Below are 25,261 nucleotides of genomic sequence, written 5' to 3' on the forward strand. Positions count from 1 at the left end.
GCCTCCTTCTTCACCAGATTTGAACCCTATTGAGAAGGTCTGGAGGTGGATGAAGGAGGAATTGAAAAACTTGGACTATGTGCCCAAAAATAAGGTGGATTTGAAGAGGGAGTTGCAAAAGCTATGGGACCGAGTTGACCCACGTGACTTTCGCCACTACACTGAGCAATTGACTTGTAAGATTGAGGATGTAATTAAGTACAAGGGTATGGCTACTATTAATTAATCATAAGTTCCACTTTCACAGAGATTCATAAGAAGACTAAAAAATTATGATTTTTGGTAAATAAGGTCTCATTTGTTGAGTTTCGCTTAAGTGGGCCATTCCCGGTGGCCTCAGCTCTTACTATTGAATCATCTAATGATCGAAGTCGCAGTCACAACGATCAGGACTCAGTATTTAAGGTTGCCATATCTCCCTTTTTCATTTCTTCTAACAAGGAAACAACATCGAAGAAAATCACAGTCATGTCTGCTACAGCATTCCCTAGGTTCATGGAGCTTCCAGGCGAGATCCGAAACTAGATTTTCAAGGCTTTCTTGGAACTTGGTCAAATCGTCCCAGCAAAACTTCAAGATCCACATATTCCTTATGTATACGGTCCGAGTAAAAAGTCAGGAGCAATACTGGTACCCGACGGTGCGAGCGCCGTATTACGCCAAGTTCGTAAGAAGCCAGGAGCTGGTCACTAGCCCTACAAAGGCCCTACATATCCCCTTCGCCTTTCACCAACATTTGCCTTGACCGAAGCCGGGACATAATTTGGTTTCCGGCATACTATTTAACAACCTTCTGGTCAGATCCCAGCCTTCCTAGAAAAGATGTGGCATGTTATCCGGGGTGGAGAGGTCCAGAGATCGAAAGAATGGCTTTATCTACCCTTTGTCTGATGAAAGAACTCATGAGCTCGCACGAAACATCTCTCTTGAGCCAGCTGAAACAGTTGCATCGAAAGAGAGTTAGGCAATTATTTTTCGTCTATGGCTGCCCCGACTTCGCAGAGAGCTGGAAATGCAGATTCGTCGACCCGAGAACGTCAACACAGGCTGTCTTTCGCCGCTTCGGCTCAAACAAGGTATCTTCGTATGCAAGGCTGAAAGCTATTGCTAGACGGAGAGGATTTAAGAATGATACTAAGTTGATGACATGGGAAATCGCGGAGAAGACAACCATTGTACTCTTCGAGGAAGCATTTCAATCGTATTTGAACAAGTTCTTTCTTTCCACCAGTAAGTTTCTACTCGGACTGCTCCTTCAGAGTCACTGCTAATAAATGATTGAAGACGGGCAAACCCCAGCGGCACTGTTACCGGAGTATATCTCGATGAGTCTGGACTACCAAACAAAGTTCTGGAATCTGGAGAGTGTGAAATTTGTGGAAGTTGTCATTGATTGACAATTTCTGGGAGACTGTAGTGTAGGATACACATGGTCCTTTGTAATCAGTAGTATTGCGAGAAGAGAATAGTGCAACATTAATCACGTATTAAAAGTGAATGCATATCAGTAATTGTACGTGCACTCGAATGTCTGACACTTATTCCAGACGGCCATTCTTTTCGAGCTTCAAACACTTGGCCTGGGCCCCGCTGCGGGCAGTGGGGTAAAGCGATGAGATCTAGATTTGGAAAATTTCCTTATTCTCACATGCTTAGCTCAAGTAGCGAGAAATCCGTGTCTGAGACCACAATCAATTACAATCCCATTGCATTGCAGCAAGAATCAATCATGATGTTCTCATGTGCACCTCGCTTAAACCCCTTTTATGCACTCTGCTGAATAAGCGAGCACTATTTTTTGACTGTGACTGAGGAGCTGGGTTATATAGGATGCAGCGACAGAAATATTATGACCGGCTCCTCGGTGCAGTAACCGTAACTAGTCACCCATGCAGCAAACTCCTTTTAAAGCCAGATGTAACAAGCCGATTCGTTTCCTCGGCGGCCGGCTCGGCGGTCGGTGCCCTCTTACTGTTCATGTATGTTGGTCAGCGGTCATTCATATATCGGCGTTTGGACTGCCAATTCATCTAACCGATTTCAAAGCAACTTTCAACTTCAACTGTTGAGATATGATATCTGTTCTGATCTCACCTCTATGTCTACTAAATCAGGCTTCTTCCATAGAATAATATTAAGACTTTTGCTCACTTCTTACCTACATTCAACATCAGCTTGCACACATCTCTACTTTTCTTCAAATCAATCATGGACGAAGGACAAAAAGACGCCTCCACTACAAGCCTAGGACGTGGCAAAGGTACCTCTAGTTTAGGTAATTTGACGTTCGTTGGGCTGCGATCAGCAGATTTCTTCCTTCAGCTTTACCTTCTTCGCCAATATCCTCTCATCACTTCTGGCTCTAGCTTCCTTGGTCTGACGCCTTACTATGCTATCGTTGCATCATTGGCGCTCATTACCTCCGTCCGTCACGATTTCTGGAAGCTCTACACCAGCGACCAGAAGGCCTCTGTCAGCTTCGCCATTACTGTATCAGCATTTAACACCATCTTCAATAGCCTGAACATCGCGACGTCATTGTGGTCCATAACCTCCAATGCGCCTGCAATCGAACAAGGAATGTTTGCTTCCTCTTCCCGGTCTCTTGGGCTGGGACTCTTCATCCTTGGGAGCTTCTGCGAAACATTTACTGAATTACAAAGGAAAGCCTTCAAGGATAATCCAAACGATAAATGAAAGCTGTATACCGGTGGATTGTTTTCTTTGGCTCGACACATAAACTTTGGGAGTTATATGCTGTGGCGTGTAGGGTTCTCGACATTCTGCGGGGGTTGGGCTTGGGGCTTTGTGCAATTGGTGTGCTTTGCCTTGTACTTCAGTCAGGTTGCAGTACCAGATATTGACAAGTATCTTGCTGAAAGGGTAAGTTTGTTTGTTTGTTTGTTTGTTTGTTGAGATGAAGAAAGGGGTGCTGACAAAGATGACTCGCTAGTATGGTGCTGCTTGGACAGAATATGAACACCAAACTCCGTACAACATCCTGCCTTGGATTTACTAAAGGAGAAACGTGTTTAAGGAAGCATAATAGCAGAGTCACTATCTATTTCTGATCTCTTTGTACTTCTGTCAATATCTGGCCTAAGTGCAAGACATATCGGGGCTAGAGTAATGTAGTCAATCAGAGACAATCAAAATGTATACACTTATATCCTTTTATAGAAATATATATCTAAATGTCCCTCGCATAGCTAGACACTTCTGCTCACTGAAATCCAAGAACTTGTTCTGATCATTGCCATGTCTTTATTGTCCGTCAGTGGTCAGCACACTCAAAGCACTTCATGTTTGTATTTCAATGAAATAATTACACCTTCCACCTTGTCCTCCAACCTGCTTGTACATTCCTGCTCTTTGAAATCTGGGACCTGATTTCCCTACCCTTCCGCCCCATTCACCGCCTCCGCCGCCCAACATGCACCTGCCCGAAACAATTTGACCTTCCGCGAGCTTCCGCCTCTTTCAATAGCTCCATCAAAGGACATAGAACCACCCGGAACAGGCCAACTTTCCGCTGTGTTCCGCCCTAGTCACAACATGTATATAAAAACTCCATCCACTCCCCATATTTTTCCAAACTAAACATCGACAAAGTCAAAATGTCGGACGCAATCCCAGCGACTAGTGCTTCGCTTGAAGCAAGTATTGAGCTAATTATGCCCTACGCCGACTTCTACCACGAGGTCACCGTCAACCAGCCCCGCTTTCTCCATCGCTTAATGTCCGGCAGCATTGAAAACATTCTCCTCATTATCCCGGGTTCGTCCACCTCCGACGATTTCATTGCCCCAACCAAATCTCCGGCAGAAGCTTTGGACAATGAGCTCGACTTCATGGAGAATACAGAAGGGGGCGAATCCAGAATTAACTTGGCGACTGCGGACTGGGCGAAGATGGACGCTTGGGCAGACAAGATGTTGGAGGATTTGAAGTTAATGGCTAAGATGGACGTCCGGCGAGCGGAGGGAGGAGATGGAGATGTAGATGAGAGAACTAAGGAGATCGTTGAGTGGGTGGCCCCGGAAGTCAGATTTGTGGAGAGGGAGGCGATGAGCGGAAGCGAAAGTGAGGGAGCGGAACCAGGTGAGGGAATGGAGGTGGAGCAGGATCAAGCTCTTCCGCCAAAGTCCGGGCCAGAGTCGAGCATTGATCTTGCCTTTGGGCAATCCATTGCTCGGGGCCGCAGAAAGACGTGCAACCAGAAAGCCAGATAGCTTATTTCAGAGTTGGAGCTTGCCGCAGATGACGGACAATGCAATCGTTGACTTCATCAAAATGCTTTTACATTGAAATTCTGCCTAAGGATAGACATTAAGACAAGCACTTCTGACTGGGAATTAAGCTTTGATGCACACCCTATCTATGACCCACTTTGCATATCTAAGCTCCACAACCATATCTTTACGCTCCACTGTACATCCCAACTTTGGAACAGACATCCCACCTTCGTGACAAGCTTTCGTATCTCACAATCAGAGATAAGAGCTCTATTGTAGGCATGATACCAAAGTGGATAATTCCCGACAAAACATATAAATATGGACAGTCGTTATAAATCATATCCCTAGCTCTTTCCGCACTTACCAGTGGTACATCACTTCCACAACTCTTGGATATCCCTCAAGTGACACCATGCCATCGGCAGCTATTTCAATGTTCTCGGCATTCCCTTCATGGGTGCCTAGATCATCTACTTTCGTCAACATCTTGCTTCTAGTCACATCCTTTACTACAGCCACTGTACAACCGTAAACCCCCTTTCCCTCGGATATCATTAACGCAAACACAGACCCTAGGCTACGACTCCTCCATGATGAATGGCTTAAACATCTCACCATCATACACCGACTACTTCTCACTAACAGCCGCAACCATCGGCCTCAACTCAGGCACCGTCTGGGTCGGCAGCGTGATCGGAGGAATTGCATTTATAGAATTACCCGACTACGTTGGTCGAAAGCCAGCGCTGTTCCATTCTGCTATGATAGCGATCGTGGGGGTCGTTATTGAGGCCGCGGCGCAGAATATCGCTATGTTCTTGATCGGACGCTTTATTGTGGGTTTTGGATCTGGGGGCACGTATGTTGTGGCGCCCTTGTTTCTTGCGGAAACTTTGCCCAACAAATATCGAGCTTTGGGACTTGGAGGTTTGAATGATCTGTATTATGTTGGAGCACTTCTTTCTGCAGGTGAGAGATTGCTACTCCACCCTTTATCCGAAGTCATTGCCTGCGATAGTCTAATGTAGAGTAGGTATTACTTACGGTACTGCAAAGATGGATTCGACTTGGGCTTGGCGTCTACCTTCTGCACTCCAGGCTTTGTTCGCCATTATCTCCGTCCTAACTCTCCCTTTTGTGCCCGAGTCGCCTAGATGGCTAGCATATCAAGGCCATCAGGAAGAAGCCCTCAACGTACTCGCCCAAACTCACTCGAATGGCGATACCACAGATCCAGCTGTCCAACTGCAATATATCCAGATAATCGACGCTATCAAATTCGAAAGGGAGCTTGAGTCGCCTTCGATCAAAAGTATCGTTGCCAGACCATCTCTCCGCAAACGAATGCTTCTGATCCTTTCCATCGCGGCGTTCAGCATGCTGACAGGCTCAAATATCTTCTCCTATTACCTCGGAACAGTCCTCGACAACGCGGGCATCACTGACTCAACAACTCAGTTAGAAATCAACATTATCTTAAACGCTTTCTGCCTCGTGTTAGCTATCGCCGGAAACTTCCTAGCAGACCGCATGGGCCGGAAAGTCCTCGCTGCGATCTCCACCTTCCTCTGTGTAGTCTTCCTCTTCATAATCGGAGCTCTTACGAAATTCTACGGTACATCCGCCAATCAATCAGCAATCTATGCCAATATTGCCATGATGTTTCTTGCACAAGGATCATACAGTTTTGCCTGGACTCCACTCTTCGCGATCTATCCTCCGGAAATCCTGAACTACCGCATTCGCAGCATCGGATTATCGTTGTTCACGGCGTGGGAAAGCATGTTTGGTTTGATTCCTGTTTTTGCGTTTCCGATCGCTATTGAGAAGCTGGGGTGGAAATTTTACATGTTGAATGGAGCTTGGGATGTGTTTGAATTGATTGTTATAGTAAGTTTCCTGGCCGACAGTGTTGCTTGACCCCTCTTCCGTGGATGCTGATCTGACCTCTCTGCTTAGATGCTGTACTGGGTTGAGACAAAGTCTATGACCCTCGAAGAAGTTGATGAGCTTTTCGACGGAGAGGTTCATTCTAAGGTCTTGGGCATAAGTGGTCTTCTGGGCTCTGGTAGTCCTGAAGATGCAAAAGAGGTTCTTGCTGGTATTGATATCGATGAGATGGTAGAGCCGAACACCACAGAGCAGAGTAAAGAACTTGAAAAGAGGAATAGGAAAGTGGAAATCAATGCTGCGTAGTTTTGCAGTTGTGGTTGAGAGAGATGTATGTGGCAGAGATTAGCGCGTATAGCGCGTATAGCGCGAATTGTGCGAATCGCGCAAATAACGCTTCACCAGCAAGGCATAATTCCGCCTTAGTTTTTGATAATCAGAACAGCACCCCAATGATTTCCTGTAGAATGGCCTCTTTAAGATTGGAATCTCTTGGAAGCAGACTTGGTGAAGTATTTCTGTCACGTACGGTCTAATTGCATACCTTGCCTACTAATACCTAGGTAAGTTCAGGAACAGGATCGTGGCCACCTTGATACTGAAATTAAATAGGATAGCATCGCAGAAATCGTTCTGCATACTAACTGGGGCCATGGCTCTTTCTCCAAAAAGAATACCCTATCACAAACGAATAGTATTCTCGGATGGTCATCACAAGTTCTCACGTCATCACTTGACGTTCCTCCTCTTAACCCCGATTTTGTACAGCAGGCGGCGAACCTTCTTTTGCAACGCACATGAGCTCATTTACCCAAACTCTAGTACCTCATTCCGGAACAGAACTCAAGACAAACACAGCTGGTGGCTTCACTTCTTCGCCAGAACGAGGAATGCAGGACCTACAATAAAGGAATCTTTGTCAGTGGTCTATAGAGGAAAGCATAAGAAAGACTTGTTTCTTGTATCCGAACAGCCGAGAACAATGCCATTGTGTACACTGTACAAAGGGTGCGGATGCTTGGCTTTCAAAGCTACCACTACTTTCATGGTCGATGGGTTCGTATAGTAACAAAACTCCGGATACTCACAGCCATGAATCATGGACTGTTCCAAAATAATAGTCTCGCAGCACTAAACAGCAGAACAGCCTCTGCCAGACGACTATTTCATTCTTCAATCAAGCTGAAATGTAACAATCATCAACTTCATACATACTCGCAAACACTCTCAACTCAACACTCAAACTTACCAACCAACTCTTCTCAAACAAGAAACCAAAAATGGTTCGCGTAGGACCCCCAACCGGCTCCGTCGACTCGACCTCCTCGACATCCCCAACATGTCAAATACTAATCCGTCACGAGCTAATCCGTCTCGAGAAAAGGCTAGTCTGGGCCAAGCGCATGGTTCAGCGACGTCACGACCTTGGGTACGAGCGGCGGGACAAGGAGATGCAGCTACTTGTGCAAAAAGTGTCGCATCTCGAAAGCTTCATCCGAGATCGGTTCAGCCTGATGCGAGCACTCCTCCCAGAACAGCAACGACAAGACCAAATCGAAGTCCGACTCGAGGAGTTCGAAACCCTTCATGACGATCTTGCTTTCTGGGTGGACGTAGCAGATCGTGTGACTGACACCAGACCCAGGGCCGGGCGATGGACCCCACACCAGAACAGGATCACGCCACTCGAGCACAAAGTCGGGTTTCAGCGTCTTGCTCTTCTGGTCCTTATGGATGCAAAGGAGAAGGATGAGTGGAATGGCAAGGTCCCCATATAGCGCTAGCTCGTCTGGAGACTAAGTTCGCGCGACTCAAGGACAAGTTTCCGGACTTCCCTCTAGAACGTATAGCCGGACCAATCAATTATCACGTAATCCACGAGTTAATGATGGGCTGGGATATAAAGGAGTACAAGGGAATTGAGGGCCGCATTGTGCAGATGCGTACTCGTCTCTTGTGAAAGCTGGAATAGAGAATGAGGAGATAAAGAAGAAGCAATGAAAAATCGTAGCCGTACTGGCCGAAGAAACATAGATTTCCAACATGCATATGTGATAAATGTGATAAATAAGATAATACGTAACAACTCGTAAAAGATACCTATGAGATGAGAAAGTGGCTGAGTGTTGAATTCGCTTATGAAGTGCATTTCAGATGGTACAAGATAAGCAAGCTATGGACAACCGAGGGTCTCTCCATGCTTTTGGATTCATTGGAATTGTTATGACAAACTTTAATGTACATATATTGGGACTTCCAAATCGATCTTGGAAGCTACATTACAAGAAGTGAGAAGGTGATGCTCACGTGAACTTGTCGAAATTCCTGACGAAGGCGGCAAATGCTCAAAGCCAAGCAATCCTTTCAAAAATCTCTAGTTGCTCTTGCCGCATTATCAAAGAATGACTTGTCTTGTGTCTTGACAGTATTCCAGCAGATTACTAACCTCACCTCACCTCACCTCAGCACGAAAACATTTCATGAAGTATGGAATGGAATACAGACAGCACTTCCAACTCGGGAAAACAGACATAAAATCCCCCTGACGCTAACTAAATATAGCCGTAAGACGCGGCTGTGAGACCCAACGCGCATGCTCCCGCGAAAAATGGAGACACGAACACCGCTTCCCCTGTCGCGGCCAATAAGGTTACATCCAGCACGACCTTTCCCGATACGTAAGCAGAGCAGAAGGCTGAGCTTTGAGACACCATGACGCGGCGATGAGACGAGGGAAGGCCGAGAGAGGGATGCGATGCGATTATCGACCGACCCCTCCGAAGAACCCGCCTTCTTTCTCTTTCTCTTTCTCTCTCTCTCTCTCCAACAACAACAACAATGATGCATCGCGAACGATAAAACAAGACAACAAGAGTGAGAAGACGAGAGGAATGCACCATGGCGCAAGAAAGCACAGCAGAGCCTCCGCGCCCGAAATTGAAGGATTCGTGGTCGAGTCTCCAGGACGATTACGAGTTGAGGAATGTACAGAAGTTTCGAGATGCTGAGCAAGGGTCCGGATTATTTGGGACAAGTGAAGACAATCGGACAACGACTCTAAATGATTGTCCACCTCCATTACACGTACCGACAAGGACGAGGAATCTATTGTTCAACATCGGGTTGGGCATTGCCGTGCTGGATTTGTGTGTAATGCCAATTGTGTATTTCTACTCCTTGACATTTGGAGCAAAATTGAAGAGGCAGACTGGTGAGTTATTGCAGTTGTCCCCAGAAAGGACAGTACATTCATTAATGAGATATAGTGTTTATTGTCATTACATGTCTCTTCTGCATGATGACTTTTGCGCACTACACGCATCGCTGCTTCAGACTGATGTTGAAATGCTCCAGCCGATACGGCCCCATCGGATGGCAACGGAAATGGCGATTAGTACACCTCCCTTCCCATCCCTAGAATCCAAGTTAAGTCTCTAACAACCCACAGCTCGAATTCACAAACGTCAATTTCGCCCTCTGCGCTTCAATCTTCGAAATCGTGCTCGTCATCGGCACGTCCCCCGAATCCCCTCTCCTCCGAATCTGCACCCTCCCATCCGCCATCATATGCTACTACCTAGGCATTCTCTTCCTGCTCACCTCCACTCTCACCCATTACCAAGTCCCAATCCCGTTCGAAATGTCTTCTACTCCCAAAGGAGCACCGTTTCGTCCCGCACTTCTCGCTATACTGGAAGATTCGGGCGCTATCGAGTATCGAGGCGAGGTCCCTGCTCGTCTTGCTGTTCTTAGACGTTATGAAGCTAGTCCCTTGTTTCGGAGAATGATACAGAGGCTAAGTTGGTTTTGGGGCGTGGGATTTCTGGTGATTGCTATCATCACCACGATCTTGATATTCTCGCTTGAGGAAGAGGTTGCGTTTGGAGTTGGGTGGGGTGTACCGTATGTTTGGGCGACGATATACGCCATCGGTACCATCATATTCGTCAAAGCGAGTTTAAGAGAAGAAAGAAGGGTCTGGCGTTCAAATCTTGGCATCACCACTTAGGTCTCCTATGTTTGGGCGGACAATTTGTTTACTTGAGCGCTGATCATGAGCAATTAGATATCCATTAAATTATGCACAGACACAATAACAACATCACACAGAACCTTTCATCTCATCTCAACATGCAGCACCTCTCCCTCCCCCTCCCCCTCCCCCTCCCCCTTCAACCCATCATCAACCTCCCCAACCCCCTCCCTCGCAAACCCCTCGACACCCACACAAACATACGTCCTAAACTCCCTCGTCCTCACCCGATTCTCAAACATCTCATGCACCTCCTCCAACGTGCGATCCCTCGTCTCCGGCACAAACAGCACCGTAAACAGCACCAACAACGCATTCGTCCCAAACCAGATAAACCCGTACTTCGCGCTCCAGCCCAATTTCGCCGGGTTGATGAAATACGGCGCTGTGAACGTGCCCAGCCAATTTCCCACGAAGTTCAGCGCTGTCGCGAGCCCAAAGGTGAAGGGACGGAGGTGATTATTCGGTAATTCGCCGCCGATGAGCCATGCTGTGGGTGCTGTTCGCCTTTTATCAATCCATGAAGCTAGAGGACAGGACAGGACAGGACAGGGGAGGAGAGGGGACGGGGTAAAGGGGAGGGGGACGTACAATAAGCGACGTAAAAGAACGTAAAAAGCGCAATAAAAGCGACGACGCATTTCCCCGCGACTTCAGAGCCGGGTCGCACGGTCCAGACGACGGCCATGAGGAGCTGGCAGAGGGCGCAGGCGGAGCAGCCGACGATGAGGATGGTGCGGCGGTTGAGGGAGCGCGTGAAGGTGAGGCTGAGGAGGCAGCCGAGGAGGCCGAGGGTCGTTATTAGGATGGACATGGAGAAGGGGTTCGGGACGTTGGCGATGGTTAGGAAGTAGGTTGTGTAGATGTTTACCCATGAGGAGCCTGGGTGTTGTTTTTGTCAGTTTTCTTTGGATCTGGTTAGGGAGGATGGTATTTGATGGGTAACAGGATGTCTGTCTTCAAAAAGAAGAGGGTTGGCCTCGGAATGTTCGTCCTGGACACAGAAACTCTTCAGGGAAGGATGTTGGAAACGTAGAAGGACGGACTGACCGTTAGCAGCATGAAAACAAACAACACAAACACAAAGCACCGTCCTCCTCAAATTCGTCCCCCTCCACATCTCAACCCACCCCCTTCCTCTCCCTCCCTCAACCTGCTCCCTCGTCGACCCTCTAATCTCGCCCAACTCAGCCCTCAGCTCCCTCTCCTGAATCCCTCCTCCCCTTAACCTCCTCAACGCGCTCTCCGCTTCCTCTTCTCGCCCCATAACCATCAGCCATCGCGGGCTCTCGGGGAAGAAGATCATCATGATAGATTGAACGGTTGGTGCTACGAAGAAGATCGATAATGGGATCTGGTACGCGCGTTTACTAACCATGGTATGCGTCCCGAAATCCACGGACGCGCCCACGATGGATCCGATGGACAGCATGATCTGGTAGAAGCCGAAGACGACGCCGCGCAGGTGGGCGGGAGCTGCTTCGTGGATGTAGAGTTGCGAGAAAGTCAGGAACCAACCGACTGAGACACCTGTTGAGAAGCGCTGTGAGTTTTGGATTTGGGAGAGGAAAAAAGGGAAGGGGGTACCGAGAATCAGACGAGCCGTGTAGAGAGCGCCGATGCTGGTTGTGCTGAGCATGATGGTGGTGGCGACGGCGTTGAGGATCGCGGCGGCCCAGAGGCCGTGTTTGCGTCCGAATTTGGAGCTGAGGGGGCCGACGAGGAGGGAGGAGAGGAATGTTCCGATTGTCATTAGGGAGGAGATTAGTTGTTGGACGGTGGGCTGATCATCTTGTTAGCGTGATTGGAAAGACATGGGACGATAAAGACTTGCGTCAATGTTCCATTTCTTTAACTCGGGTGAGTAGTATCCGTATACTTCGAGGAAACCGGGCATGCTAAGTTTTCTTCAGAGAGGTTTTGTAGATTGATCGGGGAGTTCTTACGAGAGAAAGCCTCCTACGAGTGCGTAGTCAAGTCCGTATTGGAATGTTCCCATGGTGAGGAAGAAGCAGATGGTAAGGCATTTTCTATGGCTGCTCACGTCTAACTTGAGCGGATTTGCTGAGATGGGTACAGCGAGCATGGTTTGGACTTGTTGACAGATAGACTATGATGTTTTTGACACAATGTACAGAGAATGAGGTTCTTGTTTTAGGCAGATTTGTCTTTTCTCTACCTATACCCAGAATCACTTATCCATTTGTCGATCACTGATCCTTAAGGCCATCCCCAACTCGGCCGTCCTGGTGGTAAGATTGCCCTTGGCATCTTGGCAGCTTGATAATCGGTAACAGATTTAAGTTGCAGTCTCGATGAACTCCTGTTGTTGATGTGGGGCGCACCGATATTGTATCACTTAGGTATCTTCAAGGTCGAGTCGGAGTCTTAAGCGACCCCGCATTCAAGAATGGGGGACATATTTATTATGGGGAAAAGACATCCGACTTATAACCTTGAAAACGAATACCCAATGATGGACAATCAATTGCGCTGTTCATGTATGAAGGTGTTGACAAGGCCCCACCCCCGCAATTGGAGACTTGGGGTAAGCACGGAGATATAAGTCAATAATTAGCAAAGGTTCTTGAAGACGGATCTTGTCATCCGTTATAAGATCAAGACGACTCGCTGGGGAACTATGGATTGATGTTCCGCGAGCTGAGGAACATTGCTGCTGACAAGACTGCTGTGCAACCCCACACGAGGAAGACTCGGCAGTTTAAACCACCCCACCACTTCACGACGCAGTATTCAAACCATAAAACATAATCTATAAAATCAACAAATTCGGCACCAGAAGAACTCGCAGATTTCAGTAAACGGATAAATCGCAACTCGCCAGAATGATCGCCGCAGACCCAGACAACCAACTACGCTACAAGCCCATGAAATACGGCGGCTCACTCGACCACCTCGAATTCGTGGAAGTAACACCGATCATCGGACGCGAATACACGCACGCAAAAATCAAAGACATCCTCCATGCACCCAATGCCGAAGAACAGATCCGTGATCTAGCCGTGATCATCAGCGAGCGCGGCGTTGTCTTTTTCAGAGAGAATCAGCTGGATCTAAGCGTTGATGAGTTGAAGGAGTTTACTGATCTCGTAGCGAAATCGAGTGGGAGGCCGAAGGAGAATGGGTTGCATGTTCATCCGCTGTATAGAGATCCGGGGAATATTCCGATGGGGAATGGGGAGACGGATGAAAATATGTACGTTTGGACCTTTTGAATGAGAATAGAGACTAATCGTAAACAGATACGTGATCAATTCGGAAGCTGCCAAGAAACTGTATAAAACAATGGCGGGCAAAGATTCAAAAGAGCCAAAGAATCTGAGTAGAGAATGGCATAGTGACGGTTTGAGTACCCTTCCTCTCAAGGAAACTTGCTGATAATTGAGAATCTAGCAACATTCGAAGTTTGCCCATCCGACTTCAGCTGCCTGATGATGGAAGAAACTCCCCGTCACGGAGGAGATACGCTCTGGTGTTCCGGCTACGAAATCTACGACCGCATCTCGCCTCCCATGCGCGCTTTCCTCGACACCTTGACCGCGACTTGCGCTCAGCCCGTTTTCCGATCAGCCTGCACGGCTGGTGGCTACGAAGTGATGTCTCCTCGCGGATCGCCTCTGAATGTTGGTGATGAGTTCGCGCCTGTTCATCCTGTGGTTCGTACGAATCGGCAGACTGGCTGGAAATCCATTTTTGCGGGCGTCGGATTGCATGTTACTAAGATTAACGATGTTTATGAGTATGAGGATCGGATGATTAGGGAGTATATTATGAGGTTGATAACGGTGAACCATGATTGTGTTGCTAGGATGCATTGGACGAAGGGGGCTGCGGCGATTTGGAACAATAGTTGTGTTTGGCATGCGGCTACGGTGAGTGTATTTCTGGCCTCTTTTGGGAATTTGGTATTGACGTTCTTAGCCTGATACGCATTTGGTGGAAGGAGCTTTACGGACTGGTATCAGAGCAAGTTCAATTGGAGAAAAGCCGTATCTGGATCCAGCTTCGACTTCGAGACGTGAGGCCTTGGGGTTGCCGAGAGCTTGATATTTAAGCTGCTGGAAATAAATCAAGGGTACTATGTTCTATGGCAGCGTGCAATGGCGAATATTATCTTAGATATTCTCGTGGCTTGTAAGGCTTTAGCATGGACTAACAAGAAATATCTCCAACATATCATACCTAGGTACTTAAACTTATGCAATGGTCAGGGATGGAGGGAATCTTTATTCACGTGACCTCCACAGCTAGTAGCTGAGTTGAATTGCTTTAGCTATACTCCTTGATCTACTCGAGTCTAAAGTCATTCCTCTTTGATAACTTTCAAAGATAGATGGTCGCACCCGCAGAACCCCACACAGTGCTTTCGTGGATGAAGAATACAAATTCCGAGAGCCAAGGTAGAGCGTTGAGGTTCGAGCATTTGTGTTCCACGAAGAAGACTAGAACTTCTATATATTGGAAATTCAGACGCTCATGTCAGGAAAGAGATACAATCCAGAGACCTTACACCAAGCGAATGCTTTCCAACTTTGCCGTCGTTTCACCGTCCAAAAGATTGAATGCTTCACCGTTCATGAAGTCGTTCAGGTAACATTCTCCAACGACGTTGAATGTCGCCTCCTTGTCTGCTTTTCTCAACACCATTGGAATGCGACATCCATGTAGCACCCATATTTCATCACCCTTTTCAGTCCGACATGGGACCATTCCAGTGTTGCCATTCCTTGTTGTCATGAATCTTCTCGACATCCTCCGAGTTGAGTCTTGGAACCGGCTTAGAAACGTCTCTTGATCCGGAAAACTTTCATTCTCATCCGAGGGTACCTCCAGTGACTCTTTGCATATGTCCTCGAGTGAGTGTCCTTGAATATGGAGCTGTCGGTTGCGCTTGAACCAGTCAAGAAAAAACTGACGACTGACATTTTCAGGCGTATGAACAGCAGTTAGACACAGGTCTCTGAAGTGGCAAAATCCTGGAGATAGAGTTTGGTCAAGGTATCGATCTTTTCGATCCAACATGAGACATCGTGTCACCTCCCACATGATCCGATTAGCGGTTCGTGACTTCAATTCGGGTACGGTCATATGATTGTCGTTAGTGCCTTGCTGTGATAAGGGTATATTCTTGGAAGTGCTTGATTGAACACATTCATACTCTTCCCAGATGTCTGTTCCGTCGTCTTTCCTTTTTCGCGCAACTCTCAGCCCTCCTATCCCATCAACATAATCGATGAAGATGCCCTGACAGGACAGAATTTTGCGATCCTCGGACACCCCAACTTGGAAAGAGCGACGACTGATTCCAGCAGCATAAGTAGCCTCTTTCTCACGTTGCTTCGATGCCGACTTTGTGGGTCTGAAGTTGTCAATGTTCCCCGAACTTTGACAAGCCATCGCAGGAACAACCCAGGGTATGTCTTCTGCTCTCCAATCCGGACACCAACTCGGGAGTCGTGACATGGGATTCGCCTTCACCATACTCCAATTGAAACGATCGGCAAGGCAAACGATATCAAGACTCTTGTACTTCTCCGCAAACCTCATGACAAGATCTGTGTATACCTTGCTCACATCGTCTCCGTATCTTGGTTGCCCAACCAAGTCCCCATCATCAATCAGCCCAAGCACAGAATAGATCCTATCTCTTGGATTGGTAAATCTGCAGTCTCCAACGTACGCTATTAGGCCAAGGAGATGCATAGGAAGACATTCACGATACCACATTAGCAGCCTCCTGCGAATCCACGCCCTATCGTAAGCTTTCTTCGCCATCAAAGACGCATCGATGGCCAAAGAGAGGTAGATAGCGTAAATTGCAACCTTCAAGTCGCCCCTATCAATATTATCCTTGCCACAGTAAAACTTGAAATTTCTCGGCACAATGTACTCTTGCAAAGTCCAAACACGGTCCCACCACGGCCTAAGAAGTATATTCTCAACCGCCTTCCACTTTTCGCGATCTTCGAGCTCCACACCAAGAACTCTTTCCTTGCCATTCTTCTCTTTATTCAACCGATTCCTGTTCTTCTTCAAAACGTGCAGAAACATCATCCCTCGTTCCGTCTCTTCATCTCCCGGGCCGAGCCAACCAAGGACCATGCTCGCGTTCTGATAAATCTGCTTCATCATGGCAACTTGACTGTTTCTTTCTGTCTCGACCTCAAACCCATCCCCTTGATTGATGCAGATGTAGTCTATCCACCACCAACACTTGCTGAGCTTTTCATCCGAGCAAATAACTTCGAGGATCTGGTAGAGGTTCTCGAAAAAGAGTACTGGATGGTTGTTGATTTTTACGAGGCGGGAGTGTGTCTTGGGTCCCCAGACGTAGGAAATGGCGTTGTATTTTGCGGTCTCAAGGGGAAACTGTTCAAGAGATCCTGTGATCTCGCCTATTGATGTTCTTTTGAGATGTAAGAGGCGAATGGTTGGTGGGTTGGCACTAAGTTTGGTGTAGGGAAAAGGCTGGGTTTCGGGTTGAGTGAGCTGCATTGTGAGAATGAGGATCGCTTATTGTATCTACAATGCGTCCTTGGAGAGAGTCAAACTGTAGGTGGATTCAGATTGTCATTTTCTTGTTCTCTATCTAAGCAGCAAGGCTGCAATGCTGCGCCTCATCAGCTTGATTGTGGGGCCAATGAAAACTGATTTTGGACAGACATTTTATGGCGTCATCATGGACATTGAAAATATTGCCTTACCCTAAATCCTTGAACTTTAATTGAAGTTGCCTCTTGAAATATCAATGCTCACTCCTAAGGTGTGACAAATTACTTTATGGCAGAATTAATTTGTGGCACGTGACTTGTTACAAGTTCACATCCTTCTTCGGGTTTAATGTATCTCTTCTGACAATATATCCTGATTATCGATGATTTAATAGGACTGCTATGCTTCATTATGTATTACATAACTAGGGTAATGCAAGAGACCTGCAGCATACAATATGCCGTTCGTGTTTGGGAAAAGGGGCTTAAGCGACGGCGTGACTACTGTTTGTTCGTCGCTATTTCTAGAATAGCAAATTATCAATGGCTGTTCATGAACACTATACGTTCTGTCGTTGCGACTACTTCTGGATCAATATCTCCCCATGTAACATTCCCAAAGTTGCATCGTCTGTCTCCTGCCACTCCTGCCAAGCTTTGCCCATTCCCACCAATTCATCCTCAGTAGCCAACCCCATTTTGAGCGCAAGGTCATGTACTCTTCCAGCTCCAACCATTTTGATTATCCCTTGCGCTACAACGAATGAATGTTAGCAAGCCGCGAGTTCCCAACTTATAGACCTCGCCATGGTAAGATAGGTAGGTACGTACCCCAAGCATCTTTATCAGCTCGCTCACTGTAACACCAAGTCCCAAAAGTAGCCGTGGCTTGCTCCCTCTTCGCTCCAGCCTTGAGAGCCCACGACAATAATTGCCGGCCTGCATTCGTGCTTCCGCCACCTATCTTGATGATATCCACAGCCAGTCTATGGAATCTCAATAGTCCAGGGAGCTCGGGCCAGACGCATTCAGTCTCAAGATCACCTTCCCTAGCAGCCAAAATTCCGCCAGGCTTCGTCACGCGCAGCATCTCGCGCAATACACCCCACGGCGCCTTCAAATGGCAAAGAACTTGGTGGCAGTGCGTGATATCAAACGTCTCGTCGGCGAAGGGCAGCTTGTACGCATCTGCTTGCTGAAACTTGATGTTCGTAACTCCTTCTGAGTCGGCGACTGTGGCTGCTCTTGTAAGGATATCTGGATTCAGGTCTATGGCCGTAACTAGACCCTTTGGAATAGCTTTCGCGAATGTGATTGAGATGGTTCCTGAGCCGGCTCCTACGTCCAATAAAGTTAGGTTAGGTTTGAGTTCTTTCATAGACCGGAGTTTAGATTGTACATAGGTGGCACTGTTCTCGGCGGTGCGCCACTCGTGGTGAATTGCTTGAGGGCCGGGCTCTGGAGCACTCTGTTTTGGAGTTGCTTGGTACATCCTTTCTGCGTCTGGCAATTGAAGTTTGACTGAAGGTTTCCTGTTTCAGGATTTTTACATGTATCGTATCAGTAGTATATTTGTTGTACCTAAAGTGTACCGCCGTAGTAAGCACGGACGCGGAGATAAAGTTGCCCCGCACCGGCTTATTCCTGAGCACGACCTCTCCATTGTCTTCTTCAGCCAGTCACGAACATACATACAAAACATTCCTGCTTCAGAATAGTGAACAGCAAGAATGTTGGCAGAGAATCCACCTCATATGAAGAGAAAGGGGTGGCGAGAAAGCTTAAGCGAGAATGCAGACACTAGTTCCGTTGAGAAAGTTCGTTGCATTGGATTTGGCCAAACTTCTGTTAGGATCTTATTGCACTCATGTTCTCACCTTTGAGTGTCAACCCTGATGTCTAGAGTCCCATTGTGGAGGCCGCAAATTTCGTGAGTTCTTAAGGATTTACATTCAGTATCGAGTCTAGTACCGAGCATAGACAGGCCAGACCTTTTGCCCCTCATCAGCTCATCGACCATGAGTCTCTTTACTTCAAGTCCGCATCGAGTGCTATGGAGTATTCGGAGTAGCGTCTAAAGTTTATGAGTGTTCCTAGAGATGGTAACAAAGTTCACTCAATAAATCTAAGATGTGTGCTGTTCCGAAAACAGACACATAGCCTCTCGAACCGAGTGCGTCTGGATCCTATCCACGGCTAGATACACCTATGCACAAGTATTACCACTTCTCTTAATGTGGAGGACTATGCTATAAAGTTTGAAGAACATTTAAACAAGGGAGTCACGTGCGTTATCATGTGTGAGGAGTTGCTATGTATACTCTCAATTCATTGACGGTACTGACCTGTTGGAACCTTGAAGTAACTTATCATTTTTGTAGACGCATCTTGCACTCTTCGAGAAAATATCAATTTCGAGTTGAGGTGGGAACGCATTGGTAGCAATGCAGGCTTGATCGTCATGCAGGGAGGCGGGCATATGAACAGGCCCCGATAACCCGCGTCCTCCACGGATTTAAAACAACGAAAACTCTGAGAACTAATAACGTTTAACTGTCAGAGCCCTGTGAGGCTCAACGTTCCTCCATGTCGGACTTCAGAAATTAAACATCAATTGTTAGTCGCACTGTAAAACGAGCTGACCAATAAGAACCCCAGAAACCCAGAACCCGAGCTCGGGTTTCGCCCAAGCTGCCGAGCGCCAGGGCTAAACTAGCCCTACAGTAAGCTTGGTCTAACTGAATCGTGAACAATAAGTGCCATAATTTACGAACGCGATGAAAGCGTTCGAAATTAATATAAATAGATCCCTCGTTATGCTTGAATCGGTGTCGTTCTGCAGTGAACAAATTCAATCTTCTGCAGAGTGTGAACAAGAACAAACAGCACACAATTCTCGATACCAAAACCTCATAGTGCACAGTCTGGAACACTTTTCTGAAAAGAACGATTCTTTCTATTACTTGCAGCTACTTCCTTCTTCGTCAAGATGACGACCGCAATTCCATCGCCGAAGCCATGGGCGGATACACCTCTTGCCCCGATACGCACCCCAGTGTTCCTCACTAAGAAAGTAAGTCTTCGCACCCTACAATGCATTCAAATCTCATTTACAATCATAGCATGACCTCTGGACCGAAGGGGCAAGTCATATGTGCATGATGCACAACTCCCTTTTCCGAGGCTACAATACAATCTACCATCAAGCGTGTCACATCTCAGATGCGGATAAGTCCGATTTCATCGGCTATTGTCTGACTTGGCATAAATTCCTGAAGGCGCATGCCGACAATGAGGACAAGAGCCTTTTCCCAAGGATAGAGGAGCAATTGGAGGATAAGACGATTTTTGTGGAGAGTCATAAAGAACATGGTGCGTTCCAATTCCCTTCCTTCAAAAATGTTTGAGAAGAGGAGGAAGAGAAGACTTAAAGCAACATGCAAAAGACAAGACTAACGAAAGTACCAGATGCATTCATGCCACAAGTGGAGAACTTCCACACTTACTTGGCCTCCCTTCCCACACCATCCTCGTTCTCGGGTCCTGCCCTTCTGGAAATAATGTCCACCTTTCAGTCGCCATTCGAAGCACACATGCGCGCTGAGGTCCAATTGATCGCCTCTCTTGCCTCTCACCCAAAGACTCCCGCTCCCGGAAGCAAGTTGGAGAAAACAATCTTGGAAACAAACAACACCAAAGAAGGGAATGCATTCGTAGCATCTGGATTCACGGACGTGGTGCCGTTCTTCATGTTTAACTTCGAGGGCGACTACGAGGATGGCCTTTGGAAGGATTGGCCGCCAATTCCAGGTCCGGTGAGGTGGGGTATGATGGGGATTGCAAATATGCTACATTCGGGATGGTGGAAATTTGCTGCTTGTGATGCGAAGAAAAGGAGGAGGGAGCTGTACGCTCTTGCGGGGTAAAGGGATGTTTGACTGTAATGACAAAGTCAATGTTGAAGTGACATTGAAATGGTAAGGAATATTGGGGTGGAGAATAGCAAACAAATCTAGCTCTAGATTCCCACATGCTCATCCTAAACTTGTCAGTCTGTGAGATATTCGAGTTCCTAGAATATGACAAGGTCATAAATGCAGCAAAGAGAGTGGCAAAGTGCAGTTATGTTTGATCCTATATCTGCGCATAAACCTTCAAGGCTTCGGCATATTGCTTCTTCGATGCATCCTTCTTCTTGTCCATCTCTTCAAGTTCTAGTTCATGCTTCCATAGCTCAGTTCTCAAGTACGCCTCAGTAACCTCAGGTCCTGGCATCTCTGTCAAAAGTTCATGAATGCCCTCTGCAGATCAGTTGAGCTGGGCAAGTTGAACCCGCCAACAATTAGCCCATTCTTCATAACTTGATGACGTCCTTGAAGAAGCTTCTCAGCTTCTTCTCCGCAGATCTTTGTGATCAATTTTGGAAGTAGGCAGAGAATTGGTCGAGATGCGGAAGATGGACAGGAGCTCGTGAAGGTTTGACGGAGAGTCTCGGGGTAGTGGCTTCAGTCTTCTTCGGTGACTGAAGTTTGGGATTGGTCGAGGAATCGGTGCTTTCCGAGCGAAGCGTATGGTTCCAGACAACGACTCTTGAGGTGCCAGTACTATGAACATTTTATGACAAGATCTGGAGGTGGGATGAGGATTTACGTGCACTTTTTTTAGGAGAGACTTCATGATGGGATAATATTCATCTTTGAGCTTGCCATCAACAAAGAATTCCAGAGAAGGGCACTACTATTTGACTACTTGAAAGCCATTTGGTTATCCAATGTACACATAGCGTCTCTTTCTCGGCGAAGAATCTGTTCCATAGATCATACTTGTTTACGTCGGAGTGGCCCCGAGCCTTGGGCGAGTTCGTGAAGCAAAGCCTATCAGATTCACCGAGCTCACTGAGACTCGTGTCGCGGAATCCGAAGCAAATTTGCTACTTCACCTTGCGGCAGTAAGACCATAACTGCGCTTGCCACTATTCAATTGTATAAACGAACTTCATGGAGGGGCAACTCCGTCACTGACGGCCAATGAGACATGACTAACCACTCCCTGAATCAAGACATAAACAGCGGACCACAGAGATGTCGGATTTCCGAGGGCTTGCAATCAATACAACGCACTACAGAAATGATTGAGTGGCAAACCAACACTTGCTAGGTATCCAATAGCACCCTAAAGGGTACGTTCGTGTGAAAATATTCCACTAATCGAGAAGTTTTCTGATGGACGGATCTAAGGATACGCAACTACTGGATGCAACCTTTCCACGACTTGTGACTTTTTTCTCGTATCCAGTATCGATGTTCAGACCGTATTAGATGCTACAAAAATAGTACTTTATGAAGGATACTAGAGAACAATGGACTGGACTCCATGAAAACCCGTGAGTATGGTTTGGTAGTGTGACCGCTAAGGTTAAACTTCGCGCTAACCCCTTTCTGATGAACCCCTCCAATTCCACCTTGAGAAGCTTCCAGCTCTTCTTCCTTCGAATTGATGACCATCCCTTTCGCTGCGCATACTGAACCCATAATTTCTAATCCTGCATCACAACGACAAAGAACGTATCCATCACAGGCTTCTACACCACTTGTCTCATTCTGCGCATCCTCCCATTCACGCAATCCTACAGCCATCCACGTCTCGAATACCCCACCGACCTCGACCATTCTTCACACAGGGTCCTCCTCACGTCGAGGGCAGGAGCTCATTTCTCGAGCCTAGGACTTCCTAGTAGGACCTCGTCTTACCACATCGAATCAAGACCATCACTACAAGTACAACCGCCACCACGCACATTCCCCTTTGTCTTCACAAACCTATCACCATCATCATGACACAAAGCTCGACCGGCACAGCTGGTCTCCTTCAGCGACAACTGAAGGCGATGCAATCTGCGAAGGACTTGCCAGGAATATCGTGTGGACTCGTCAATGACAACGTCTTCGAGTGGGAGGTGATGCTTATGATCTCCGATGACTGCAAATACTATGGCGGTATGTCTTGCCATCCTCATGCCCCAAGTCGCTCTTGTGCAATCTTCTAGCAGGACTAACAAAGGATCTCCAGGAGGCAATTTTCGATGCCATCTCTCCTTCCCACAAGACTATCCTCATGCCCCACCCTCCCTTGTCTTCAAGACTCCAATTCCCTTCCACCCGAATATCTACATCGACGGTCGACTCTGCATCTCGATTCTACACCCTCCAGGAGACGATCAGTATGGATATGAGTCTGCGAGTGAGCGATGGAGTCCGGTACAGACACCTGAGACTATACTATTGAGTGTGATCAGTCTGCTGCATAGCCCCAACGACGAGAGTCCCGCCAATGTCGAGGCCGCGAGGTTATGGAGAGAAGAAAAGAAGAACTCTGACAAGGAATTCAGAAAACGATGCCGGAAGATCGTCAGAGAAAGCTTGGGCGAGGACTAAGGACAGAGCGTGAATGTGGGGTGTAGCGGATGGTGCTTTTACGGGCGTCAGGCAAATTCATGGGCAACATTGATAGCGATACGGAATCTTTTGGGCCGGTCATAGCGCATTCAATTCAGCGATCAATTTTGATGCTGCAGGTTTGGGCGTCTGATACGATAGCGTATGCATGGACATTCCTTCAATTCTTATCCGAACATGTTACTCCTCGAGCACAGGAAGCCGGCCCTTACTGCTTTGTTATGGGAGGTCCTCTCTGGGATTTTATAACAAAGTTGTTAATCAGAGTCACCTGAACAAGTGTTCAACTTTGTGATATCGGATCCCGGTTGTGGTCCACCGAAGATTGTACGCTTCATTGCCTTAGCCTCAAACATTACTCTCAATTCACGAATTTGAAACAAGAATCAATGTTCCAAGTCTTATCAGCACATTCTATTCGCACGGGCGCCAAGGCATTGCCAGATTGTGGACAGCACTGCGGTACAGAGCCGTAAGAGGGGGCGCGGCAGTCACACGTCTAGTAGTACCTAAAAGAAACCTCTGTTTAATGGTCTAAGACAGGGTTAGGATCCTTGATGTCTAGCTGGAACAAAGAATCAGTTCTACAGCTATGAGAATTAAATTCTTGTATCAGGGCTTGCATTGAACGATTTTAACGCACATCAAACATCCTTCTCAGAATTGCCGTAGAATTAGTACCTCATTGAAGATCTGAAGTTTTGGAAGAAATGAAGTTTTGCCCTCAGAATCTCAAGCACTTCCTCAGTACAGAATACCAGTCATCGACTTTTATTCCAAGCTAATACAGACTTTCCCAACATGCTTCCCACTCTTCAAATACTCATACGCAGCCTCGACCTCAGCTTGCTCAAACCCAAATGTCTTATCAACCGGTCTCTCCAAGCCCCTCGCTGCAACAAACCTCACCAAATCCTTCAACATATTCCTATTTCCCACCGTAATCCCCCTCACAACCACTCCCTTGGCAAGTGCCAGCCCCGCCACGTCAGGCATATCTTTCTGTTTCGCCGGAGACAGAAATCCAATCACAGAGATGATGCCACCTGCGGTGATGCATTCTAGACTCTGTTTGATGGTTCCCGAACCGCCGTTCTCGAGGATGAAAACTACGCCGTTGTTATTGGTTATTTTGTTGACTTTGGCGGCCCAGTTACGCGTGGTTTTGTAGTTGATTGTGTGGTCGACGCCGTATTTGGATTTTACCAGCGCTAGTTTAGCGGAAGAGGAAGAAGTGATTATGGTCGTTGCTTCAGCGGCTTTGGCGAGGATGAGGCCTGTTATGGAAAGACCTCCCGTACCTGTTGTGCTGTGTATTAGTCGAGTCCATGTGTGGGAATTTACAAAGGGAGCTTACCTTGGAAAAGTACAGTTTGTCCAGGTTTGAGTGGAATATTTCCATATAAAGCATTCCAAGCCGTAACGCCAGTACATACCAGTGTAGACAACTGCGGGAATCCTAACTTAGACTCGCTAGGAATTTTGACCAGAACAGAAGCGGGGAAGGCAGCGTATTCTCGCAGTACACCGTCGATTGGTCCACCGTGGCCATGGTTCCAATCTTTCAGCGGGCCGTAAAGAGTGGCTACATCGAAAGCTGCAACGACTTTGTCGCCGATGGCGAAGCCTTCGACGTCCGATCCTATAGCAACGACTTTACCGGCGCTGTCGGAACATGGTATCAGGTTGTCTTTAGCAGGGAAGGGCCAGGTACCATTTGCGATTACGATATCGCGGTAATTGAGAGATACAGCATGTATTTTGACGAGGACTTCATGTTTGTCGGGGGTGGGTCGGCGCTCTGAGACTTGCTTGATGGTGCATTTTGGTCCTCGGTTTGTGAGGCGGTATACGAGATGAGTTGCCATGGTGAGAGATAAACAGTAGGGAGCGCTCAGAAGTGTGATACTGCAGTCTGAATAGCTAACATAGAGGAGAGAGGCTCCTTTATATGCGGGCGGCCCCAAAAGAATGTAAAGCTGGAATGCATACCCAGGAAGCAAGAATCACGTGACGCTTATCTGACACCTGGTCTTGAATTCAGACAAAGAAAAGGTTGCATGAAAGTTATGAAGCATGTCTTGACTGAAGAATTGAATATTGAAGTGAAACGGAGACTATTTGTAGTCACAA

The 25,261-nt window shown here is 47.2% G+C and overlaps 13 protein-coding genes across 13 annotated transcripts; 9 read left to right on the forward strand and 4 right to left on the reverse strand.

Moving 5' to 3' along the window:
• Positions 1 to 866: 866 nt before the first annotated feature.
• On the forward strand, positions 867 to 1,397 carry LY89DRAFT_733685 (uncharacterized protein; the record flags this gene model as incomplete). The annotated part of the gene is made up of 2 exons (XM_018219834.1): positions 867 to 1,230; positions 1,285 to 1,397. The coding sequence occupies 2 exons, from the start codon at positions 867 to 869 to the stop codon at positions 1,395 to 1,397; spliced, it is 477 nt and encodes a 158-aa protein (XP_018071034.1).
• Positions 1,398 to 2,057: 660 nt separating this feature from the next.
• LY89DRAFT_747811 (uncharacterized protein) lies at positions 2,058 to 3,016 on the forward strand. The gene is made up of 2 exons (XM_018221138.1): positions 2,058 to 2,883; positions 2,954 to 3,016. The coding sequence occupies exon 1, from the start codon at positions 2,209 to 2,211 to the stop codon at positions 2,695 to 2,697; it is 489 nt and encodes a 162-aa protein (XP_018071035.1). The 5' UTR covers positions 2,058 to 2,208; the 3' UTR covers positions 2,698 to 2,883; positions 2,954 to 3,016.
• Positions 3,017 to 3,333: 317 nt separating this feature from the next.
• Positions 3,334 to 4,269, forward strand: LY89DRAFT_684777 (uncharacterized protein). The gene has a single exon (XM_018214950.1). It carries the CDS (start codon positions 3,618 to 3,620, stop codon positions 4,230 to 4,232), a length of 615 nt encoding a protein of 204 aa, XP_018071036.1. The 5' UTR covers positions 3,334 to 3,617; the 3' UTR covers positions 4,233 to 4,269.
• Positions 4,270 to 4,671: 402 nt separating this feature from the next.
• LY89DRAFT_645547 (general substrate transporter) lies at positions 4,672 to 6,549 on the forward strand (the record flags this gene model as incomplete). The annotated part of the gene is made up of 4 exons (XM_018211884.1): positions 4,672 to 4,758; positions 4,808 to 5,207; positions 5,272 to 6,128; positions 6,198 to 6,549. 4 exons carry the CDS (start codon positions 4,672 to 4,674, stop codon positions 6,432 to 6,434), a joined length of 1,581 nt encoding a protein of 526 aa, XP_018071037.1. The 3' UTR covers positions 6,435 to 6,549.
• A 691-nt stretch (positions 6,550 to 7,240) lies between these two features.
• Positions 7,241 to 8,074, forward strand: LY89DRAFT_684778 (uncharacterized protein). The gene has a single exon (XM_018214951.1). The coding sequence runs from the start codon at positions 7,409 to 7,411 to the stop codon at positions 7,904 to 7,906; it is 498 nt and encodes a 165-aa protein (XP_018071038.1). The 5' UTR covers positions 7,241 to 7,408; the 3' UTR covers positions 7,907 to 8,074.
• A 775-nt stretch (positions 8,075 to 8,849) lies between these two features.
• On the forward strand, positions 8,850 to 10,286 carry LY89DRAFT_645551 (uncharacterized protein). Its single transcript, XM_018211885.1, has 3 exons — positions 8,850 to 9,339; positions 9,395 to 9,522; positions 9,577 to 10,286. Exons 1-3 carry the CDS (start codon positions 9,027 to 9,029, stop codon positions 10,135 to 10,137), a joined length of 1,002 nt encoding a protein of 333 aa, XP_018071039.1. The 5' UTR covers positions 8,850 to 9,026; the 3' UTR covers positions 10,138 to 10,286.
• A 54-nt stretch (positions 10,287 to 10,340) lies between these two features.
• Positions 10,341 to 12,199, reverse strand: LY89DRAFT_616169 (general substrate transporter; the record flags this gene model as incomplete). Its single annotated transcript, XM_018210755.1, has 6 exons — positions 12,108 to 12,199; positions 11,992 to 12,059; positions 11,749 to 11,952; positions 11,212 to 11,691; positions 10,753 to 11,043; positions 10,341 to 10,660 (listed from the first exon to the last, which is right to left on the reverse strand). Coding segments are annotated over exons 1-6 (1,416 nt in total), but the record flags the coding sequence as incomplete, so codon positions are not given.
• A 309-nt stretch (positions 12,200 to 12,508) lies between these two features.
• On the forward strand, positions 12,509 to 14,396 carry LY89DRAFT_684780 (TfdA family taurine dioxygenase). The gene is made up of 4 exons (XM_018214952.1): positions 12,509 to 13,378; positions 13,425 to 13,525; positions 13,576 to 14,054; positions 14,104 to 14,396. The coding sequence occupies exons 1-4, from the start codon at positions 13,008 to 13,010 to the stop codon at positions 14,227 to 14,229; spliced, it is 1,077 nt and encodes a 358-aa protein (XP_018071041.1). The 5' UTR covers positions 12,509 to 13,007; the 3' UTR covers positions 14,230 to 14,396.
• Positions 14,397 to 14,472: 76 nt separating this feature from the next.
• LY89DRAFT_747827 (HET-domain-containing protein) lies at positions 14,473 to 16,725 on the reverse strand. Its single transcript, XM_018221139.1, has one exon. The coding sequence runs from the start codon at positions 16,675 to 16,677 to the stop codon at positions 14,689 to 14,691; it is 1,989 nt and encodes a 662-aa protein (XP_018071042.1). The 5' UTR covers positions 16,678 to 16,725; the 3' UTR covers positions 14,473 to 14,688.
• Positions 16,726 to 17,139: 414 nt separating this feature from the next.
• On the reverse strand, positions 17,140 to 18,224 carry LY89DRAFT_645557 (S-adenosyl-L-methionine-dependent methyltransferase). The gene is made up of 2 exons (XM_018211886.1): positions 17,505 to 18,224; positions 17,140 to 17,427 (listed from the first exon to the last, which is right to left on the reverse strand). The coding sequence occupies exons 1-2, from the start codon at positions 18,163 to 18,165 to the stop codon at positions 17,255 to 17,257; spliced, it is 834 nt and encodes a 277-aa protein (XP_018071043.1). The 5' UTR covers positions 18,166 to 18,224; the 3' UTR covers positions 17,140 to 17,254.
• A 1,438-nt stretch (positions 18,225 to 19,662) lies between these two features.
• Positions 19,663 to 20,599, forward strand: LY89DRAFT_707217 (uncharacterized protein; the record flags this gene model as incomplete). The annotated part of the gene is made up of 3 exons (XM_018217584.1): positions 19,663 to 19,746; positions 19,796 to 20,045; positions 20,142 to 20,599. 3 exons carry the CDS (start codon positions 19,663 to 19,665, stop codon positions 20,597 to 20,599), a joined length of 792 nt encoding a protein of 263 aa, XP_018071044.1.
• Positions 20,600 to 22,352: 1,753 nt separating this feature from the next.
• LY89DRAFT_62953 (ubiquitin-conjugating enzyme E2) lies at positions 22,353 to 23,518 on the forward strand. Its single transcript, XM_018211208.1, has 2 exons — positions 22,353 to 22,669; positions 22,743 to 23,518. The coding sequence occupies exons 1-2, from the start codon at positions 22,507 to 22,509 to the stop codon at positions 23,105 to 23,107; spliced, it is 528 nt and encodes a 175-aa protein (XP_018071045.1). The 5' UTR covers positions 22,353 to 22,506; the 3' UTR covers positions 23,108 to 23,518.
• A 381-nt stretch (positions 23,519 to 23,899) lies between these two features.
• LY89DRAFT_645565 (putative zinc-type alcohol dehydrogenase-like protein) lies at positions 23,900 to 25,031 on the reverse strand (the record flags this gene model as incomplete). Its single annotated transcript, XM_018211887.1, has 2 exons — positions 24,486 to 25,031; positions 23,900 to 24,429 (listed from the first exon to the last, which is right to left on the reverse strand). Exons 1-2 carry the CDS (start codon positions 24,994 to 24,996, stop codon positions 23,900 to 23,902), a joined length of 1,041 nt encoding a protein of 346 aa, XP_018071046.1. The 5' UTR covers positions 24,997 to 25,031.
• Positions 25,032 to 25,261: the final 230 nt, after the last annotated feature.

The sequence above is a fragment of the Mollisia scopiformis genome (genome assembly GCF_001500285.1).
Source record: "Mollisia scopiformis unplaced genomic scaffold LY89scaffold_12, whole genome shotgun sequence".
In the NCBI taxonomy this organism is placed as follows: Eukaryota; Fungi; Ascomycota; class Leotiomycetes; order Helotiales; family Mollisiaceae; genus Mollisia; species Mollisia scopiformis.